General features: G+C 40.8%; 1 protein-coding gene and 1 long non-coding RNA gene across 8 annotated transcripts in view; one reads left to right on the forward strand and one right to left on the reverse strand.

Moving 5' to 3' along the window:
* Positions 1-18,151, forward strand: part of kazna (kazrin, periplakin interacting protein a) — a 69,726-nt gene extending 51,575 nt beyond the window's left edge. For 3 of the 7 annotated variants that reach the window (XM_061264782.1, XM_061264807.1, XM_061264815.1), the window contains 13 exons: positions 5,481-5,617; positions 6,073-6,243; positions 6,884-6,967; positions 8,108-8,297; positions 9,180-9,316; positions 10,187-10,307; positions 14,827-15,035; positions 15,319-15,437; positions 15,684-15,915; positions 16,005-16,106; positions 16,224-16,390; positions 16,472-16,613; positions 17,170-18,151. In XM_061264782.1, coding sequence (XP_061120766.1) covers positions 5,481-5,617; positions 6,073-6,243; positions 6,884-6,967; positions 8,108-8,297; positions 9,180-9,316; positions 10,187-10,307; positions 14,827-15,035; positions 15,319-15,437; positions 15,684-15,915; positions 16,005-16,106; positions 16,224-16,390; positions 16,472-16,613; positions 17,170-17,328 — 1,970 coding nt within the window. In that variant the 3' untranslated portion in view covers positions 17,329-18,151. Of the gene's footprint in view, positions 1-195; positions 342-5,480; positions 5,618-6,072; positions 6,244-6,883; positions 6,968-8,107; positions 8,298-9,179; positions 9,317-10,186; positions 12,883-14,826; positions 15,036-15,318; positions 15,438-15,683; positions 15,916-16,004; positions 16,107-16,223; positions 16,391-16,471; positions 16,614-17,169 lie in introns of those variants that run through there. The other 4 variants (XM_061264824.1, XM_061264790.1, XM_061264799.1 and 1 more) reach the window with 4 other exon arrangements.
* On the reverse strand, positions 882-3,709 carry LOC133143082 (uncharacterized). The gene is made up of 2 exons (XR_009710353.1): positions 3,472-3,709; positions 882-2,869 (listed from the first exon to the last, which is right to left on the reverse strand). It is a non-coding gene; the product is annotated as an uncharacterized LOC133143082 (long non-coding RNA).
* Positions 18,152-19,556: the final 1,405 nt, after the last annotated feature.

Consider the following 19,556-nt stretch of genomic DNA (forward strand, 5'->3'; position numbering starts at 1 on the left):
GAATCACTCAAACTACCGGTATGCACAACTGAACTCTAAACTACTGAAATATCTTTTGGAACTCTTTATTTGAGAGTTGATTCAAAATTTGATCATACAAATTTTTTCTACTGGGAAGGAATGTATCAAGAAAAAAAGACTGAGCCCAGTATGTAGTGATAGTAAGCAGCTGCTAATAAAAGCTTCAAGAAGGGGAATTTAGGTTGGCTCACAAGTTTGGGAAATATCAAGCAGGGGATGTGCTGCTTTACCATTAAGACAGCGTGTGAAAGTAAAAAACAGGAAATTGTCAGCTATACTGTTTGTTGGGGGTAAGGTCAAAAAAGCCAGTGATTAACTGGGTAAGTTGGGTATTTTGCTTTATTTGAAAAAGAGAACCGGTATGAACGGGTCTAAATGTGAGAATGTTATCAGACTAAAGTTGTATTTTTTGTGTAATGTATCCATCAGGTAACATTATGAGTACGTGTATTTTTTTTGAAGAAATGATTTGAACAGTGAGTGGGCTATTACTGCCCCTACCCTGTTCCCTATTTCAGTGGACTGCATGTACCCCTGCAGATTATGGAGTAATGTAAGATCTAAAACGTTATGCAAGTGAGCATCACTTAAGGTTACTGAGCAAATAGAAATGGGATTTGTACATTCGATTGAAGCAGCCTTGGCTTTTTCTCTAGTCGTGTTCTGTTTCTGTTTCCATCTTGCTGTGAAAAATGACACATTGGCATACTGTAGAAAAAAATGTTGTGCTGTTTTGTCTTCAAACACGTTTTCGTTGGATGTAAAATTAATCGGAATTTACACAAATGCAAAGAGGAAGTGGCTCCAACGGCTATTTTTCACCATTCAAAATACATTCACGCACTAACACACGAACAAACCTCAGTCAAGTTTTTTTTTATTTTTTCTCTGCATTATGTCTGCAATATTGTAAACAATTAGATCTGGTGATTCGTTGTAAAGGCAAAAAAACTCAAAATGAGTCTGCATTTGACCATCAACTTAGACCACACTTTCTGAGAACCACCCCTTTAAAGGACCTAGGTATTTTTAAAACAATTTTTCAGTTATTTATTTTACAGACATGGTTATGGGCAGTTGCCGACTGGCTACGTTTCTTCTTTTCTTTACCTGGATGGCTCCATCAAGGCAGTTTTTGTACGACCCTTGTAATCCCACTCAGCTAACATTACATTCCGTACAGTCAAGGAAAACATCAAAGTGACCAGCAAGGCCAACAGCTCCTCTCTCTCCTGATAAAACACAACTTCTAGTCCATGGCTGATGAAACGAGATTGAGGCTGAATCAGTAAATATGGGCATTGTTTCATAGTGGGCAGGATTTAAATTTAAAATGCTGGCAATTGGTAAAAGTATAATATTGACATCACTTCTCAAACTAATTTGTGAAATACTGGGACTGTGAACCGCAGAACCCGCAATGGAGGGATTTTACTCTACTTGCATAAAACAAATAGTTTCTTTATTACCTTGAGACAAATACTGCAGTATCAACTGGTGAAAGAAGCTGTCCTTAATCGTGTTCTTAGACTTGGACATAACTCATGCATTATTATCTCTCGAAACAACCTCACCAAAAAGGATTTTTGATTGTAATTTAAGATAGAATTGGGAGTCGTGTGAGCTTAAAGCTGTTGTGTCAACAGGAAAACGTAGAGCTAAGCCTTTATCAACGCTCTGAAGTGTCCATATTTCCTGTTTGGCAGCCAGTGATATACAATACTGTATCCCTTCCTGTGTGGGCAGTCGAAGCTGTTCAGGAGCAAAGTACCATGAAAGCGACCAGCACACAAAGGCTTTTAACACATTGCAGTAACGGATGTTCCCATTAAACACAAGGGTTTTGGCAGCAGAAAGTATAGGCTGGTTTGGAACGAGATTAGGGAAGAGGACTGAGGTAGTTATTTTGGATTAGGCATCTACTTGGTCGAAAAAACTTTGCTTCCTCTTAGATTTCCTTTTGCCACTCATGTCATATGCCTCATCTGGTGGTTGTTATTGTATCCTCAGAAAATGGAAAAGCAGTGCACCTCTAGGCCACATATGTGCCGAGCAATACAATTTCCACTGCTTTAGATTAGGTAAACCCTGAATCACGCATGCTGGGACGGTGTCCACTTATTTTCCTTGATAAACATCTTTTTAATGTGTGTTTTGGTCTTTTTTTCCGGCTGCTAGATGAAAGATCGCAATTACCTGTTTTTAGCCATAGCCAGCTGTATAGTTGTCGTCTTCACAATCTTTTTCAGTCTCACATTCATCCATTGACTTCAAACCTTAAACCGTAATTTTGGAGAAGTGTACTTTGATGATCACTGCGGTATCCTGAAAGACCTTAGCGCTAAATTGGGCAATCCTGGAAACACTCCTGTCTTATTTTTGTTGCCTGGTATGAATAGTTCCCTCGGAGTCCATGAATCAGACAGAAGCAGACATTAGTTTAAATTGTACTTCAGAAACACCTCCTACTCCAACTGTGAAATATATGTGGCAGGTCGACACAAAGCCAAGGAGTACAAGGAGTGAATACGGCTGTCAACTAACCTTTTCCAACACAGTTTATCAGCACAACAAGATCCTCTTCATCATTTGTATTCCATACGTAAACACTCAAATGTTGTTGACCTACTAACCATCAATGGTTTCTTTTACTGAGTCACAGTGGGCGTCTTGTCTTGTCAAACATCAGGCGCATGGCTGCTGCCCAACGGTCACAGGTGCAGGATATAAGACAGCCACAGTGTTTTTGGCTCATCTCAACAGCATCTTTGAGTTCACTGAGGCAGGTGCAACGAGGTTTCTTCTTTCTCTCTGCCCGTACAGGAGCTTTTTTAGTCTAAGAAACCTGCTGTTGTGCAAACGCAGAGAAAGGGAGCAATGAGTTTTTGTGCAGGGAGGGAATGAAAAACAGTAATTGAGGTTGCATTTGAAACTGACTAGTTCTTTCCAATATTTTAACCATTATTTATGTCTTGCATCACTAGTAGAGCTAAAATTAATGTTAAACAGTCATAGGTCAAGGACAAACATCAAATTTGGTGCTGATGTATTGTATTGAATAGGGGTGTAAATCGCGGGTTTTGTCACGATACGATATCGTATCGATACAAAGACTCACGATACGATATTTGCCGATATCTTAAAGCCTGCTGTGATTCATTCACGATACATCGCGATATAGTGCTCTACGATCGATATAGAACAATTGTGTGTTGTATAGAACAACAACACAACACGCCGCGCACTGCTCCCGGAATGAGGAAGCAAGCAACAATGACCTGGATTTCAAAATAAAGTCGCGTCTAATGTCCGAGGTCAAAAACGGGCGATATAGATCGATGTTTACGTTTAGCATCGATGCCAACAAATCGTAGAGCATCACAGAAAACTATCATTTCAGAACTCAAAAGATCTATTTCGGTCCATAATAACTTAAACAAATATACATACCAACGATGCCTTGTATAACACAAAATGTAGGTAATTGTTTTGCCGAACTGCAGGAGAGAATAGAACAAGCAGCGTTCTCTTTCAACACTGTGCTGAAACATGCCCTTACTTCCTGATTCTAGTGACATGACCTACTCTATCGCAACACTGATCACAGACTACAAAGACATGAGAGACACGACAATAATTATGTTTATGGGCTTGAGTCATACTGATGTTTGCGCTCAAGAAATGAGGAATGAAGGTCAGTTGCAGCAGGCCAGAGTATGTGTAGGAATACAAAGAAGGCCAGTGGGGGTGGCAAAGGTTTAAGTGCATGGGATCTATTGTTCAGAGCAATGGAGAGAGTGGAAGGGAGCAGGGTAGTAACACCAATCATGTATGGTTTGGAGGTGGTATCAATGACTAAAAGACAGGAGAAAGGGTTGGAAACTTAAAGGTGTGAAGATTCACCTTGGCAATGATGGACAACCTCATCAAATAAGATCAGCACATACTGGATACCAAGCAAGAGAGCCCAGATTTAAATGGTATGGACATGTAGAGCAGGGACAGTGTGTACGTATATCAGACGAAGCATGCTGAAAAATAGAGATCCCAGGTAGGCAGCAAAGAGGACATTTGTAGATGTGATGTGAGAGGACATATGCATAACTGGAGCTGTAACCAAAGATGCAGTGGACAGGGACATATAGAAAAGGATGAATTGCTGCGGTGACCCCTGGGTAATACCAAAAGACCAAAAAAGGTCATTTCAAGTAGCCCCCACTAACATTAATCTCAATGTGTTTTTTATCTATAGTGAGAACGTTACAGACATTGTCCTTGTACGATATTCCCGGTCCCCGACCATTCTCCCCAGATGCAACTTCTGGAAGCGGAGCTGTTAAAAAGTTCGTTCACAGACACACAGATGGCTCGGAGCACAAACGAGGTAAACAAAGAAAGGCGCATCAAGAGGGAAACTGATGTGATCCTTCAAAGTACCCAACAGTCATGGGGCTTCTGTGCACAAATAATAGCCAAGTTATGAGATGGATGTGGAAAGTGTGAAAATGGAGCTTATGATATAAATGTGTAATAGAAGCTGTCAGCCAATGTCTGGAAAATTTTCAAGCTTGTGTCAAAGAGACAGGGAAGGGTCTTTGAGATATTTAAAGGCTGCGTGAATAAAATGTTTTATAACATCCTTTATGTGTGTCCCACAGAGGGAAAATATGACAATGAGACTAAAGAGCAGACTATACAAGTTGAGATGTGGAGATGTTTTCTTTTGTAAACATGCAGACATCGTATGTATGTGTCTTTAATGGTCCTCGCTTGTGCAAATGCTTGAAAGCATCTTCTTAGCCATGCAAATGGATACAACCAGGCATACACAATTAAGTATCAAGAGCTCAAAGTGTTGAATCAATATTAAAATGTGCCTGTGGATGGATGGTTGGATGAATGGACGGACGGATGGATGGGCGTGCGGGCGTGCAAACCTATTTGTTGAGATACCCTGGGCGCAGCCATATTGCCTGAAAGAAAGGGGAGACAAAGGAGGACCGTGACACAGTGGCGTCTTGGCTCGGCTGCCTCCTCGATACATTGTGTCATTTTCTTGGTCAGATTCTGACAAATCTGAGTCATCTTCCTTCCTTCCCAAACTTGGATTGTTTTCGAGAGGGCCTGTTAAAGGTTGCCCACAAATCAATATAAGAATCGGTTTTCTGGTTTGGGGCGTTCTGTTCAAATAGCAGTGCTACTCATTAATCAGATTCAGAAACCATTGATGTACAAACACATACTTGTATCAATGTCGATAGTACTTGAAAATACACCGTGTAAATATTGCACCTAACGAGCCAGGTTTATCGTGTGTGAGAATGACCAATGATAGTCCTGGGAATTTGTAATGTTGCAAAGGTGCTTCTACAAATGTTTTCTCATGTAAAACCAATGAGCCTGTGCTTGCACACAAAACAGTGCTAACCAGTGATCTCTCTCCCTTTCCTTTCTATCAGCCATGAAGTCAGACCGTAAGCGTCTTAAGGTGGAAAAGGCAGACCTGGTGAATCAGATGCAGCAACTTTATTCCACACTGGAGAGCCGAGAGGAGCAGCTCCGGGATTTTATTCGCAACTACGACCAGCACAGAAAAGTACAAGAATATATGCATCAGCATTTTTTTTTCAAAGAAACTTCCGCCTGATCCCCATTAAGCATACAAACATGGATTCTTTTTCCCGTTTGTTTAGACTGGCTTGGAGCAAATATTGAAAGACCGACAATTACACTACAATTTATTAAATGTAGAATAACACATTGATTTTAATCTCTTTAAAAGGCAAAAAATGGTGGATACAAAGGTTAATTGTATCTTCTGCCATCTAGTGGAAGTGGAATTGTTCTGCCTGTCACGACGTAGAGTATGGCATACAGATACATAGACAAACAGATATATTTGTTGTAAAGAAATCATAATTTTCATACCAATTATTTTGCGTAGCACCTTGGGATAGCTACTTGTCATCAGTATGTGTTTTTACCAGGGAATTGCACTTTTTTATTGTTTTGAGATGTACGCACTAACTTCAGTTTTTCGCTGTCCACCAGGAGAGCGAGGATGCGGTGAAAGCTCTTGCCAAAGAGAAAGACATGCTGGAGAGAGAGAAGTGGGACCTGCGGCGACAGACCAAGGAAGCCACCGAGCACACGGGAATGCTGCGAGCACAGCTGGACCTCAAGGAAAACCGCATCAAGGAGCTGGAGGCTGAACTGGCGATGGTGAGATGAAATAGGGGAGGGGGTGGAAAAAAACTATTTCAATGCATGAATGACAAAGCACTCTGTATTGGTGCATTTATTCATCACTTTATTAATGAGCAGGCTTCTTCCTGCTTGACGAAGGATGACATAACATTATAGACATGTTAATGGGTTATTTATTGCAACAATTCCTCAATCCCAGCTTTATCTGGATCGGCGCTCAATGCAATCTGCATTAAATTAGAATGTTGGTTGGTCTCTTCTCGACACGTGCTCCATTGCAAGAATATATAACAATAATCGTTTTTAAAAGTTGAATTAAATGCTAGAATGTTAGTTTCAACTGTCAACTAGTTGAGATTGAATCAATATCACCAGTGCTATTTTCAGCCAAGTAATGAAATCGTGTAATCAATTTTGCCCCACATGGTTCAAGAATTGAATTCTTAGTGACAATGAATCCCCTTATCAAGTATGCCTGTTAGTTTCATTGATACCTCACTAAAGTCAGGTTTATAGATTTTGTTTTATCATGATCATAATAAAATAAAAAAAAACACCTCTTGACCATAACATTTTAGGTATATGCTAAATTAATCGTGAAGTCATTTAAATGTGCAGTTTGGCCCTGCCTCATGTCTCCACCCCCACCCTTCAGATCAGTAACTGTGTCAATCAAAGAATGGAGTTCCGGGTGTTTGAGCGGCTCGGGGACAGGGACTTCTCCCCGAGGGTTATGGCGGTAAGATGGAGCCTCGCCCTGTTCAGCTTTGACTTGAACCTTTCTTAACCCCCACTTGTTCCTCGAAAAGATCCCTTAAATGTTGTCATGGATACGTGTTTGACTAATCCCCAGCTCACCCCAATCTAGCCCCATCATTTGACCGGCGGTGATCCCAAGGATTTCCCGTGTGATTGATTGGAATGTGATTGAGCTCTAATTCAGGAACGAGACGTCAGTATCGTGACCACGAATGAAGCGGTGTGATTCCGTTTTGTTTTGCATGTCAGCCTTGGTGATTGATGATTGTCTGACCGGTGTAATGAAGTGGTTGTTTGCAAGAAAGATGATTGTGGTGCCGGTGGTGGTGATTTGCACCCTCCTTGCTTTGCATGGAACAAAACAATACATTTAAAGCATAATTTAGCGGACATTCTTATTAGAGTTAAAACATAGAAAACCATTGACAAAATCGACTTGCAACAATTGTATTGTGGGCCTTGTCAAAGTATTGGCTGGTTAATGATGTTTTCAATATGAAACAACTGAGTGCCAACCACTTAGTTACACTGCATAACAGGAAAATTATAGTCCTCAATTTTACAGATTTTATCAGATGTGATTTTCCCAGACTCCAGTTGCAATGTTTGTTCTAAATAGTATGGGCAATGCACATTGTTTCTGATTTATGAAGAAACATACCAACTGTAGATTTTAGTTGCCATCCAGAAAATGCAATGACAATCAACAAAATTCTTTCTCCTGGCTTGTTACTAGGTGGCATTCATGCTGCTCAATGATATCTTCCCCATAGGCTAATGACAATAATCTACATAAAACAATCACATTCACTAGAATATTTGACTGATAAATTGAACACAAAAAGATGAGTGTGAACACTTGCCTGTTTTTTTTTTCCCCCCTGTGGATCCTATCCTTCGCTATTCACTGGAAAAATAACTAAACACGGGCAGGGGGGCATCAATTACAACACAGACCTCAGTCCCCCTCCCTCTTGAATACCAGCACCGATCCTAATAGCCAACACTGACATCGTAATCTCGTTCCATTGGAGAATGCACAGTTCATGCCTGTATGGGCGGTAAGCACGCAGTAAATCCCCCTAAATGTGTCTATTTGTCTCTCTTCACTTCTCCCAAGGCCAAACAGTCACTAGCCACCCTTACCAAGGATGTGCCTAAACGTCACTCCCCGGCAATGCCAACAGAGCCGGTTGTCAACGGTAACAACCAGGAGTGGGTGATGCAAGCTGACCTTCCCCTCACTGCTGCCATCAGACAGAGTCAGCAGACCCTCTACGTGCACACGGGCCATCCCACCGACAGACAAGGTAGAAGTAGCTTCACTGACTGGCCCGCATGCACCCAATTATGATGTGTGTTCTTGTGGGCGTGCTGTTAGCCATCATTCCATGCGCTTTTTGGATGAAGCAGCGGGCTCACTTACCTTATCTTGCACCTTCCAGTTGTTTATGCATCGCTATAAAGAGCCGCAGATCGACAGAATCAAACCAAATGTGGTGGCCACCTGATTTATCCCCAATGTAAACATTAACATGTTTCTATTTCTTATTGAGTTATACAAAATATTGACAAAAGGATTGAAGTGAAACAAGTGCTTGAGTAGTTTTGAGTCAGGCCAGCCACAATAACATACTTCATACTTTGCATAACGGCAATGCGCTGCCGAGGCAAAATACAGTAATACTTTGACATCAATACCTTGGTAGTCTTTTATTTTGAAGTTGGCGCTCGCAGCGCTGGTGGCGTTACATACTAATGTTTCTAGACAAGAAAATATCCTCGATTAATCTTCTTCGACTCGTCTTTGATTGCATTCTAGGCATCTACAAGACCGTCTTTAGTCATTTAACTTCATAACGTGTGCAGTTGTTGTGATTCATGCTGTTCAAATTGATAAGGTAATGCAAACTGAGTCAACACACAAGCAGAAAAAAACGAAATGGCCGTAAAATCACAGTCAATGTGTACGTAGCAGTCTCACTGGTGCATGTTCACTCACTGTTGCTTGGCAACTGCACATGATTGCATGTAATTTCAGGCTTTTGATTTGGTATTATGTTTATTTGTGACTCCAAAGAATGTCACAAGAATCCTATTTTGCAGTCAGTGCCAAAGCCCTCTCTTTAGAAAAAGAAAAAAAAATCAAGCTTTCATGCCCCAATCCCCCCTGCCACTCTCATCCCATTTAGTGGCTGCTGTGAGGTTGAGCCCGTGCCACTCACGTCAGCCCTCCATCATCTCCGATGCCTCGGCTGCGGAGGGAGACAGGTCGTCCACACCTAGTGACATCAACTCTCCACGTCATCGGACACACTCACTCTGCAATGTAAGAGATGCTCGCTAACACCGCAACATCGGAATTTTATCCTTGCCTTGAAATACAGAGTTCATCCAACTTTTTTAACAGAACCTGACAAAAAGGAAGACAATGTCCTTAAATCCAAATTACTATTTGAATTTCTTTATTCAGCAGATACAAACAATTCAACACATTATTATTTCATTTATTTAACTGTATCTGCTCAATGTCGGTGAGGATTATGCTAATAGTAGAACAAAAAAAGTTTTTCCACATCAGATATGTATAAGGATTGGGACAAAAGCATAAAAGTGGCATATAAGAAAACATGAGTGGCGTTCCTTTACTCATTCCTGTATATTCGTTGATTTGCACACTGGTTTCCACTATTTTACGACGCTGATAACACGAACCAACGTATTCAACAACATTGTGAAATATCGTGTTCCAATTCCTTCTTTCAAATTCTTGACTGTTGTTGGCTTTGCGAGGTAACCATTTTGGGCTTTGGAGTTGTCTCTGATGTGAGCGGTGGTGCGTTGCATTGGTGGATGCCTCGGAAATTGTCCTCCAATTTTTTTAAAAATGTTTTTGTGCTTCCAGTAGCACTTTACGACAATTTTCTCCCTACAAAAGTTAAGCACTGCAACCAAAATGAAAAAAAAATAGGAGTAATGGCAACACATGAGCTCCTCTTCCGTACATCTTTGTTTGGTGCTGTGCCGTGAGATTTTTTTTGTAAACTGGAGATATACTGCTTCCCCATTACATGCTCGGCATATCAAAGTGACATTCTTGCTGCGTTTGTGTGTGCTCGGCTGGCAGCATGACAAATGTCACCCACACCAGGCATTTATCACGCATCTTTTGTGCTGCCTCCTTTTGTTTGTCCTTCAGTCTCTAGAAGATCTGGAGGTGGCCAAATGTAAGAAGAAGAAGGACAAAATGGGCCTGGGTTCTTTGTCGCGAGTCTTCACCCGAAAACAACGCAAGTCCCTGGACCCGGGTCTGTTTGATGGTACTGCAACACCCGATTATTACATAGAGGAGGACGCCGACTGGTGAAGGCCACACAGAGCCTCTGTAGAAATGATCGGAGGATGGCGCTAGGTTTTAATGTGCGTCACGAACAGCATGTGTGAAGGTGTGCGAGTGTGAGCCAGCAAATCGCACTTGTACGTACGGTATGTACATTGATGTAAATAGTGCGCAACATGGTGAATTTCAGTTTCAATTCTCTACTTTGATTTTCACTCAACTGCAAACTTGAAGGACTGCTGTACATGTAAATAACAACAGTTGACGTGCACTTTGTGTGTGTGTGTGTGTGTAAATGTCTCCATGTCCTGAATGCCTTTTCTTATTTTTGAATATGTAACCCTGACTACCTTTTAAGTCCCCGCCACCCACGTTTACCGTCTTGCCTGCCTGGTTCATTCCCCGTCCTGAGAACAGTTTTCCTGTGGGCGGCATGCAGACTCCTCAAATCCATCCCATTCTCTCCACAGTCAGGCAAACTACACAAACGCCTCTTTTAGCGGAATGAATCGTCCACTCAAGGCATTTTGTTCCCTAGCAACATGAGGCCTAGCAGGGATTGTGGGAACTGTGATTTCTATCTGTTCAGATAGAAGCGTTTATACGTACATACATGCGTGCCGTATTGTGCCATGCATGCACATACTGTCCCACAGCGCATGCGACTCTGACGCCACCGTCCGTAAAATGAACTAACAACTGTCTGCTTTGAGAAAAGAGAGGTCAGTTACCCCTGCCACACTCTCAAACTTGTCAGGAACTTGTTAGCCGTTGTAACTTCAATAATTCTTAAACACACACAGTGACTAATCAAACATTAATGGAAAGTTAAGTCAACCAAAATTATTCCAAAAAGAATCTCGTGTATGCCATACGTATTTGGTTTCTGAAAATTAGATGTTTTTCTGCATAGAGTGTAACCTTTTCATAAGATTTGATTCTCAGCTGTTATTTTCCACCAACATTATGTCACGTCGGTTAAACTGTGATGATTAGTGTTCATATATCGGTTTCATTTGTTATTCAAATTTGATAGGTATTCTTTTGAACGATAATTTATCTTTATGAAATGCTTTTTGTTAACATTTCAAGGTGTCTGGAACTGATAAACTGTATTTACTTGATTTTTTTTTTTAAATAGAAAATTAGGTCCATTTTCAAAATATGTGGTTTGGGTCAGAACAACTGAGCTTCTGCTGTTTAAATAGTGCACTTAATGCATAAGGTCTCCTTGTGCTTTGCGTAATTAAAACTACAAATGTTTAAAAAAAAATTCTAATCAGTTGCAAAAACATTCTAGATTATTTTTATGCACTGATATTGAATCTGACTCCCCCCCCCCCCCCCTTCTAGCACAGGGGTGTCAAACTAATTTTTGTCGCGGGCCGCATCGTACCCAAAGTTTCCTTCGTAGGGCCAATAGGACCTTCAACCCAAATGAATGTATGAACTTCTCATATACAGTATAGGCTACACAACAAACTGATTTCATAACTAGCTTTGAAATCAGAGACTAGTAAGAACTGTTTAAATTTTTTAAAAGATGAATGGTAATAAAAAAAATGCTTGAAACGTCTGAAACATCTGTATTTTTTAAAAGTGAAGACAATTTGAAATTTTAGTATTGACACAAAGTTGATGCTCAATTTGTCTTCGTGGGCCAAGTATAATTCCACTATAGACCAAATCTAGCCCGCAGGCCAGAGTTTGACACACCGCTCTAGCATATCAAGTTTTCATAATGATAATAATAAAATAACCATATAATACAAAATATAGGAATGTATTTTGTAATACTCGTGAATGAAGGGTTAAGAGCAGCAACAGCTAAAAAACAAATTCAGAAATGTCATAGTTATATAAATTATGACGCATGGTAAAATCCGGAATCTGCAAAGCTATACATAGACGGAAAATATCTGAATATACAATATATTTAGGGACACATGTAGCCATCTCTGACTAACATTTGCTGTTGACCAGTGTTATTAGTGCTCTTTTGCTGGATCGGGCTGGAATCTGCAGTGCCTCGCCCCCAGGAAATCTCATCTCTAGATCCTAATCTAACCTCACTTTCCCCTGCAACACTAGTGCTGGCTGTGTGCGGTGGTGGGTGCCTTCAGCACAAAGCTCGCCCTGCAAAACTTAAGCTATAAAATCAATTATGAATTGGACTGTATGCATAAGCACTTCCAATTGTTTATTTCACCAAACATTTCGGCTTTAATTTTGTTCTCTTGCCAACTTTCAGAAAAAGCCAAGAGGTCATTTCAGTCTTTGAGACCATTTCTGTGTTTATTTTTTTAATTATTTTTTTGCTCAAATGTTTTACTCATTGTAAATGGGACAACAATAGGGAAAATTAATATTATTGAAGAATATTAAGAATGACAGTGAGAGAGCAGAGAGCGGCCTTTAATTGTAAAGTTGTGAGATGTGTATGTGTGACGATTTAAAAGGCATGGTTAAACTAAGGACAAGGAAACAAGGAGGTGATATAAAATCTAAAGAAGTAAGAGTATTTTAAAATGAAAATAAATCATGTTGAATTTTTACGTGACTGTCCTCTCTTTCCCTGCGTATTAATATTTGTGTGTGATCATTCTTCATGGTTCTAATCTTGTATGCCTTGTGTGTGCATGCGTTTAAGGATGCTTTCAAATGGCCTCCTTTCCTCTCCCACCAAATGTGAGCGTGCATTCGCAGCTGACATTGAGAGGGAAAGGACACCATGCTGGAAACACGTGACTTACCGTAACTCGTTTGCACTAACTACACTGGTTCTCATCGCTTCCCAATTATTGACGTTGAGGAAATCAAGAAGTGAAGAGAAGTTAAGAAAATGTAAAATTGAAAACATAAATCACTAGGTTAGAGATGTTCGGATTTCAAGTGAAATTTCAAGCTACATTTATTTTGTTTTCATTTTAAGCTGCACTGTAACCTTTCCAAGTGAACTTAATTTCACTTTCTCTAAACCTTCCAACTGTTCAAATGTTTTGGTACTTCTGGGGTTGGGGTTTAGGATTTAGAGGTTTGGGTTTAGGTTTTAGGGTGAGTGTTATTGATTAAGTGTCATAGTACGATTTCAAACTAAAGTCATCTTTTCAACCTAGGGTTAGGTTCAGAGTTAGGGGATAGTGTTAGTGGTTAGGGTTGGCCCATTTCTCTTTGCAGCGCCTCCCAAATTTCCTTCATGTCTGCCTTATGGGTTGTCGTGGTAAGAATTTGAAGGGGAGATTTTTAAAATCCTTTTTGGATTAAGCCTGTAAAACAATATGTGGACGACTTACTTTCTTGATGCACTGGGTGGGAAATGATGCGTGGGACAAAGAACGCAAATAATTTTAAAGTTTAGGAGTCAAGATTGAAATGATGCAACTTTGTGTCAAACATATTTAAAAATGAACAGCCTTTTTTCTTTTTATCACAAGCTTTTTGGCAATAGTTACTTCCGAGCATGTTTTATTAATGCTTTGATTTAAATCCCTCTCTTAGCTCAGGAAAAACATAATGATTTTCTACCATGTGGGCTAATAAGTATTGATTTATTCTGACCCTGTACGGGCATATGTGAAAATGTACAGTTGTACCCAACAGGAAGCAAACGAGAAAGTGTTTTCCAACATACATTTTAAAAAGCATTTCATGATTAGCTTATTTTAGGTACACAAACAGGATGAAGTGCATTTTAGTTTAAATGGTTAATTTTGCACTGAGAAGCCCATGATTCATGATGATGCCCAAGTCTCGCGTTCTTGCCCGTCTGACAATTGTTGGCTCCACATTGCCATCTAGTGGTGAAGCCTTTGCTAAAAAGCTCACCTTGCAAGTAGTTCTTGTTACCTACCCTGTATACTGCAGTGTCAGACAAAGCAAAACTACAATACAGTACTGCAACAATTCTGGGTTTGAAAATGTGTGTTTGAAATGTCCTTGCATTTCAACGAGTGCACAAAACAGGGCTAATATTATTAACAGAAACTGTATTGTGAAGGAAAGTTATTACCAGGCCCGTTAGCCACAAAATGTCTGCTCCATTCTTTAATCTGGCCCACTGAGCATTGATATTTTCACAGTACAAGTACTGCAATCTGAGCTGTGTTAATTCAGACAGTTTTTCATGAAATTGGTCAATTAATTTGTATTTCTTTGTTTATCTTTTTTAAATTCCATTTACCTTAAATAATGGGCTAATTGACTACATCTTAATATGTTGAATATTTGTAAAATATATTTTACATAAAATAATTAATACATCATTTCATTGTAAATAAGTCTACATTCACATTTTAATGTGTTTTCAAAAGATGTTAATGATGAGCCAATGTGGTTAATAGTTATCTAATGTGGACTATGAGCACCCAAATTTGTCCACCGCTGCGCTTGAAAATCGAATGTGTGATGTCACAACTCACTCTCTGCCCTCACTCACACTGCCAACCACAACACCCACATTTTCTTGCCCTCCCCCTCTCCTCATTCACCCACTCACCCAGACTCAGAGAGCCTCACCAGCCTCAATCGCCTCAGCCTCAGCTTGCCAGACGGCCCGGAAGAGCCGTTGGACCGCCTGCAGCAGGTGGAGCTGGCCAGGGGCACACCTATGTCTCAGTGGAGGGCGGGCACTGTGCAGGCGTGGCTAGAGGTCGTCATGGCGATGCCCATGTACATACGTACCTGCTCGGAGAATGTCAAGAGTGGCAAGGTAAGAAATACAGTGAACCGCTACTATTCCTGGGCGATAGGGACCAAGCCGTGCCACAAAAATCCAAGTGTAATTGACATAACCCAAGAATAGCCTGTAGAGCACTACTTGCGTCAAAATGAAATTCCTCAAAACACATCGACATTCTTGATGGCGCTGACACTGAATGGCTACATTTTCGAGCAAATAAAACCGGCGGATTCCAACAAATGTGCTAATGGGCAAATCGACCACATACCGAACTGCAAATGAGCAGGGTCATGTTGACATGTTTGTTTTGTAGGTGTTATTGGGGCTAACCGATGAGGACCTGGAGCTCGGTTTGGGCGTAACCAGTTTGATGCATCGTCGCAAACTGCGTCTGGCCATTGAAGACTACAGGGAAGCTGAAGATGGAAGAGGGTGAGGAAGGCGAGACAAACCTTGACTTAGATGGCAGGAGGAGCCTTCCATCATATGGCTGGGTTTGCTATTGGTCCAGCAAGCTGCTCTGATTTCCATAATACCACAACAGTTATCAATCCATTTCCATTGGCACATAGGAAAACAGACAAGCATTCATCCTCAAATTCATACCAAGTCTGATTGGGAGCTGAACCCACACTGAAGTAGTTGTCCACGACCATGATTGACACTGCTCCTCTGCAGTTTATCCAAAGCTGCTGACATGGACCACCACTGGGTAGCCAAGGCCTGGCTCAGCGACGTGGGCTTGCCACAGTACTCGCAGGCATTTCACACGCACTTGGTGGACGGACGCATGCTCCACTCCCTGACCCGCCGTGACCTCGAACGCCATCTCAACATCTCCAAAAAGTCCCACCAGGTCAGCTTGCTGCTGGGCATCGAACTGCTGCACTCGCTAAATTTTGACAAGGATGTAAGTGGCAATGCACACAGCACCATCCGGCCTCTAAAAGGTGAGAGAGTCTCACTTGAATGAAAGGGTCTTGTCAAAATGCTCACCAGGCACTCCAGGCCCGCCGAGTACAGTGTGAGCACCAAAACACGGACCCTTTGGTTTGGACCTCTCATCGTGTCATTAAATGGCTTAAAGACATCGACCTCAAGGTGAGCATAAGGGAATGAGCAATTTCAAACTGAATTCACTTTTTCTTACAGCCAAATTGAAACTGGCTCACTGTGCTTGGCTGAATCACCATGTAAACCTTCCGTCCATCTGTGCAGGAGTTTACAGAAGGTGTCGTCTGCAGCGGCATTCATGGAGCGGTCATGGTGCTGGAACCGAGTTTTTCCAGCGACACTTTGGCCACAACAATGGGAATTCCCAGCAGCAAGCACATGATTCGTAGACACCTCGAAGAAGAGCTGACAAATCTGATCGGCCTGGCCAGGTAAACCCATGCCATCCAGTACACTTTTGTTTTAGCACCCACTCAAAGCAAGAGATGTTAAATCTTCTTTGAATTTTGCAGGACAGATGGAAAGCAAGGCGTTGAGCGCTTAGTTTTGGGAACACCGCCAACTCCCATTCGCCAAAACTCCCCGAGCAGGTCGCCTGGCTCTGCCAGTCGACACACGGACGATGAGGGTTCACTTAGGAGGAGGGCTGTCAAGGTGGGAAAAAGCAGTTACCTTATCTTATCATCTTGAACTGCACACATTGTATAGTATGAATATCAAAATTAGTGTTGGGCAAAATATAACTGGTAATATATGTTATATTTTGAGTCATTACCATTCAAAAGTAATTAGTTTATAATAAAATACTAACTTCTCTAACCTTAATACATTGATGGCCTTAAAGTGGAACACTTTTATTTATTTCCTCCAAAATAATGTATTTTATTTTTGCATGCAACGTATATTAAGAGGCAAAACAAACAAATGCGTTTCTAAATGCCAAAAAGTACATTTAATCCAGGTAGCTCCCAAGGACCACACGAGTAGCCCGTGAGCCTGTACTAAAAATAGCTCCTGTGATGGGAAAGATTATATATTTTCTAGCCAAGTTGCAGAAGTACTGCCAGAGATATATACGTAGAAAAAAAGTGCTGCATCTGTTGCCTATTATTAAGTCGTTTGAAAACATTTGTTATTTCATAAGTGTGCATCATATGGTTTGCCCTTGGCATGAATCAATACCCAAGAAGTGTCATTTCTTTTGCTGCAGCCGCCGACCGGATTCAGCCCTAAGGCACGCAACGGACGGGACTTGAGCTATCACAGCAGCTATGGGTCGCTACCTCGTGAGGTCAGAGATCAAACACCTCCGAGGACACAAGGGAGCCCCGTCCGGGCTTACGCCAACATCGGGGTGACCAATGTGTGAGGTTGTGACAGTGCGACACGTCGCCGAGAAACCTTTTGATGACAGATTGCACTTACGTCTTCATTCAAATGTCTGTTTAAAAAAACAGCATCACCTTGAACATGTTTTTTTTTTCTTAACAGAATCAAAAGATGGAGATCTGAAGCTATTTTAATTATTTTTGTATTTGTCGTTTGTCTGGATTAATGAGATTTGTATGGATGGATTATGTATTCAATAGGGTACTTGATTACAAAGATGTCTTATAAATGTAAAAATGATTAGCATTCATACTTTTTTGAAGCTCTGATGTGTGATGCCTGATCAATGTAGCAAATCTCAATTAACAAAAACTGCTGAGTATGTTGGTCAATTTCATTTTGCACACAGATATACCCATGCATGTGCGCACACACACACACACACACACACACACACACGCACACACTTGTACGCACACGCACGCGCATACACAGTTCTTGACTTTCATTTGTGGTTTCGAAATGAATACAAGCTGTGTGTGAAAGTTAAAGGTAGTTTCGTTTTTTTTTTCGTTTTTTAAATCGAATATAAGTGAGATGTTATGTGTGCTGTGTCACAGCCAGCAGGAACCAGGAACAAGATGCAAGTGCTAAAGGTGATGCTAAACAAGAATGATGCAACCTCCGAAATAGATTGTCTCGGAGGGATAGTGTAAGAAAGATGCCAATAGGATATTATTGTATAACTTACTTGACATATGCAGCTCAACAATTTGTGTTTTTCTGCCGATTCTTTTAACAGATAAATGGCATTGCTTGACTGTTTCAACAAATAAAATAAGGGTTCATTAATTAACGCTGCAGATCTTTGCAGGACTGTCTTATTATTCACTGATGAGGGCCGTGGGCACGCTGGAACCTATCCCAGATGTGCGTGTGTGTGGGGGGGCGGGGGGCACCCTGAACTGCTTGCCAGCCAATCGCAGGGCACAAAGAGACGAACAATCACACCTACGGGCAATTTGGAGTGTTCAATTAATCTACACTGCATAATTTTGAAATGTGGGAAGAAACCAGAATACCTGAAAAAAAAAACAGGTAAATGAGGAAATGCAATTTACGTATGAAGCTTGGGCTTTACCGTATTCTGATGATTCATTCATGACTTGCAGGTTTTCTCAATTCCCTGTTAGCATTTTGCAACTTCCTCCCTCCTGTTAGTCATTATGACCTACAAAGTTTGCTAATGGTGGCACAACCTTAAATGTGTTTACTGTCATCTGACCAAAAACCAAATTTTTCCTTTGTGCTTTATTCTATTTTTATTTCCCCTGCCAAATATCAGTATCACGAGTCTAAAAAAACTCCATATCAGTCAGGCCCTAATTTTGACAGCTGTCGAGAGACAGGAAAAACCAAAAAGCACTTTTATTACTATATTATTTCTACTTTAATGATCTGTAGAGCGAAGACATGGTCTATCAATTTCAAATGTATGGTTTGAAAATCAAAAATATCAATATCTACTGCATGGTTAATGTGAAAATTATTTGACCGAATACAATTTCATTTAAACCACACATATGCTCGATTTATACAGTACATTGAATTATTTGCTTCAAGGGAAAGCCTGAGCTGCAATCAAGGCTTTTCCCTGTTCTTTCCTGTCTCAGTTCCTGCATGTGACTTAAAACAGAAACAGCCAAGCAGGCAGACAACAGTGTGAATGGGAAGAAAAATTCCAACCAGAACTATACAATCCAGTGGCTTGGCTTTAGGTTGCTTTTGTCATTGTTGTCAAAGAGGCCTTTGCTTAAGTCATAGAGAAACACAACTGAAAAATGGGGTGGATTTGTTTGTGCAACTTTTGACATGTCCATAAAACAAATAGCGGTAGTGAAAAATAAAGCGGGTGGCAGTTTGAGAACTAGCAATTGGCTAATGACCAACGTTTGAACTTCAAACATTTGTCAGAATGACCTTTATTAATTAGGTTGTGGGTTACTTTTCATGCTATCGTCTCATGCCACCTTGCTTTCAAATATGTAAACTCTTTCTGGCATGTAAGTTCTGCAGGACGTTGCCTACGTCAGACTGTTAATGGAAGAACAAATGTTTGCTCAAGCACAATGTGTTGCATGTTAAAGTTCCAGTTTGTGCAGTGTACTATTTAGGCAAAACTACTCAGACTATGCATGTTCAACACTAACTCACAAAGAGTATGGAGTACCAGGTATTGCTATCACTCACCTTTCAAATTAAAGTTTT

Source organism: Syngnathus typhle, linkage group LG2 (assembly GCF_033458585.1).
Source record: "Syngnathus typhle isolate RoL2023-S1 ecotype Sweden linkage group LG2, RoL_Styp_1.0, whole genome shotgun sequence".
In the NCBI taxonomy this organism is placed as follows: Eukaryota; Metazoa; Chordata; class Actinopteri; order Syngnathiformes; family Syngnathidae; genus Syngnathus; species Syngnathus typhle.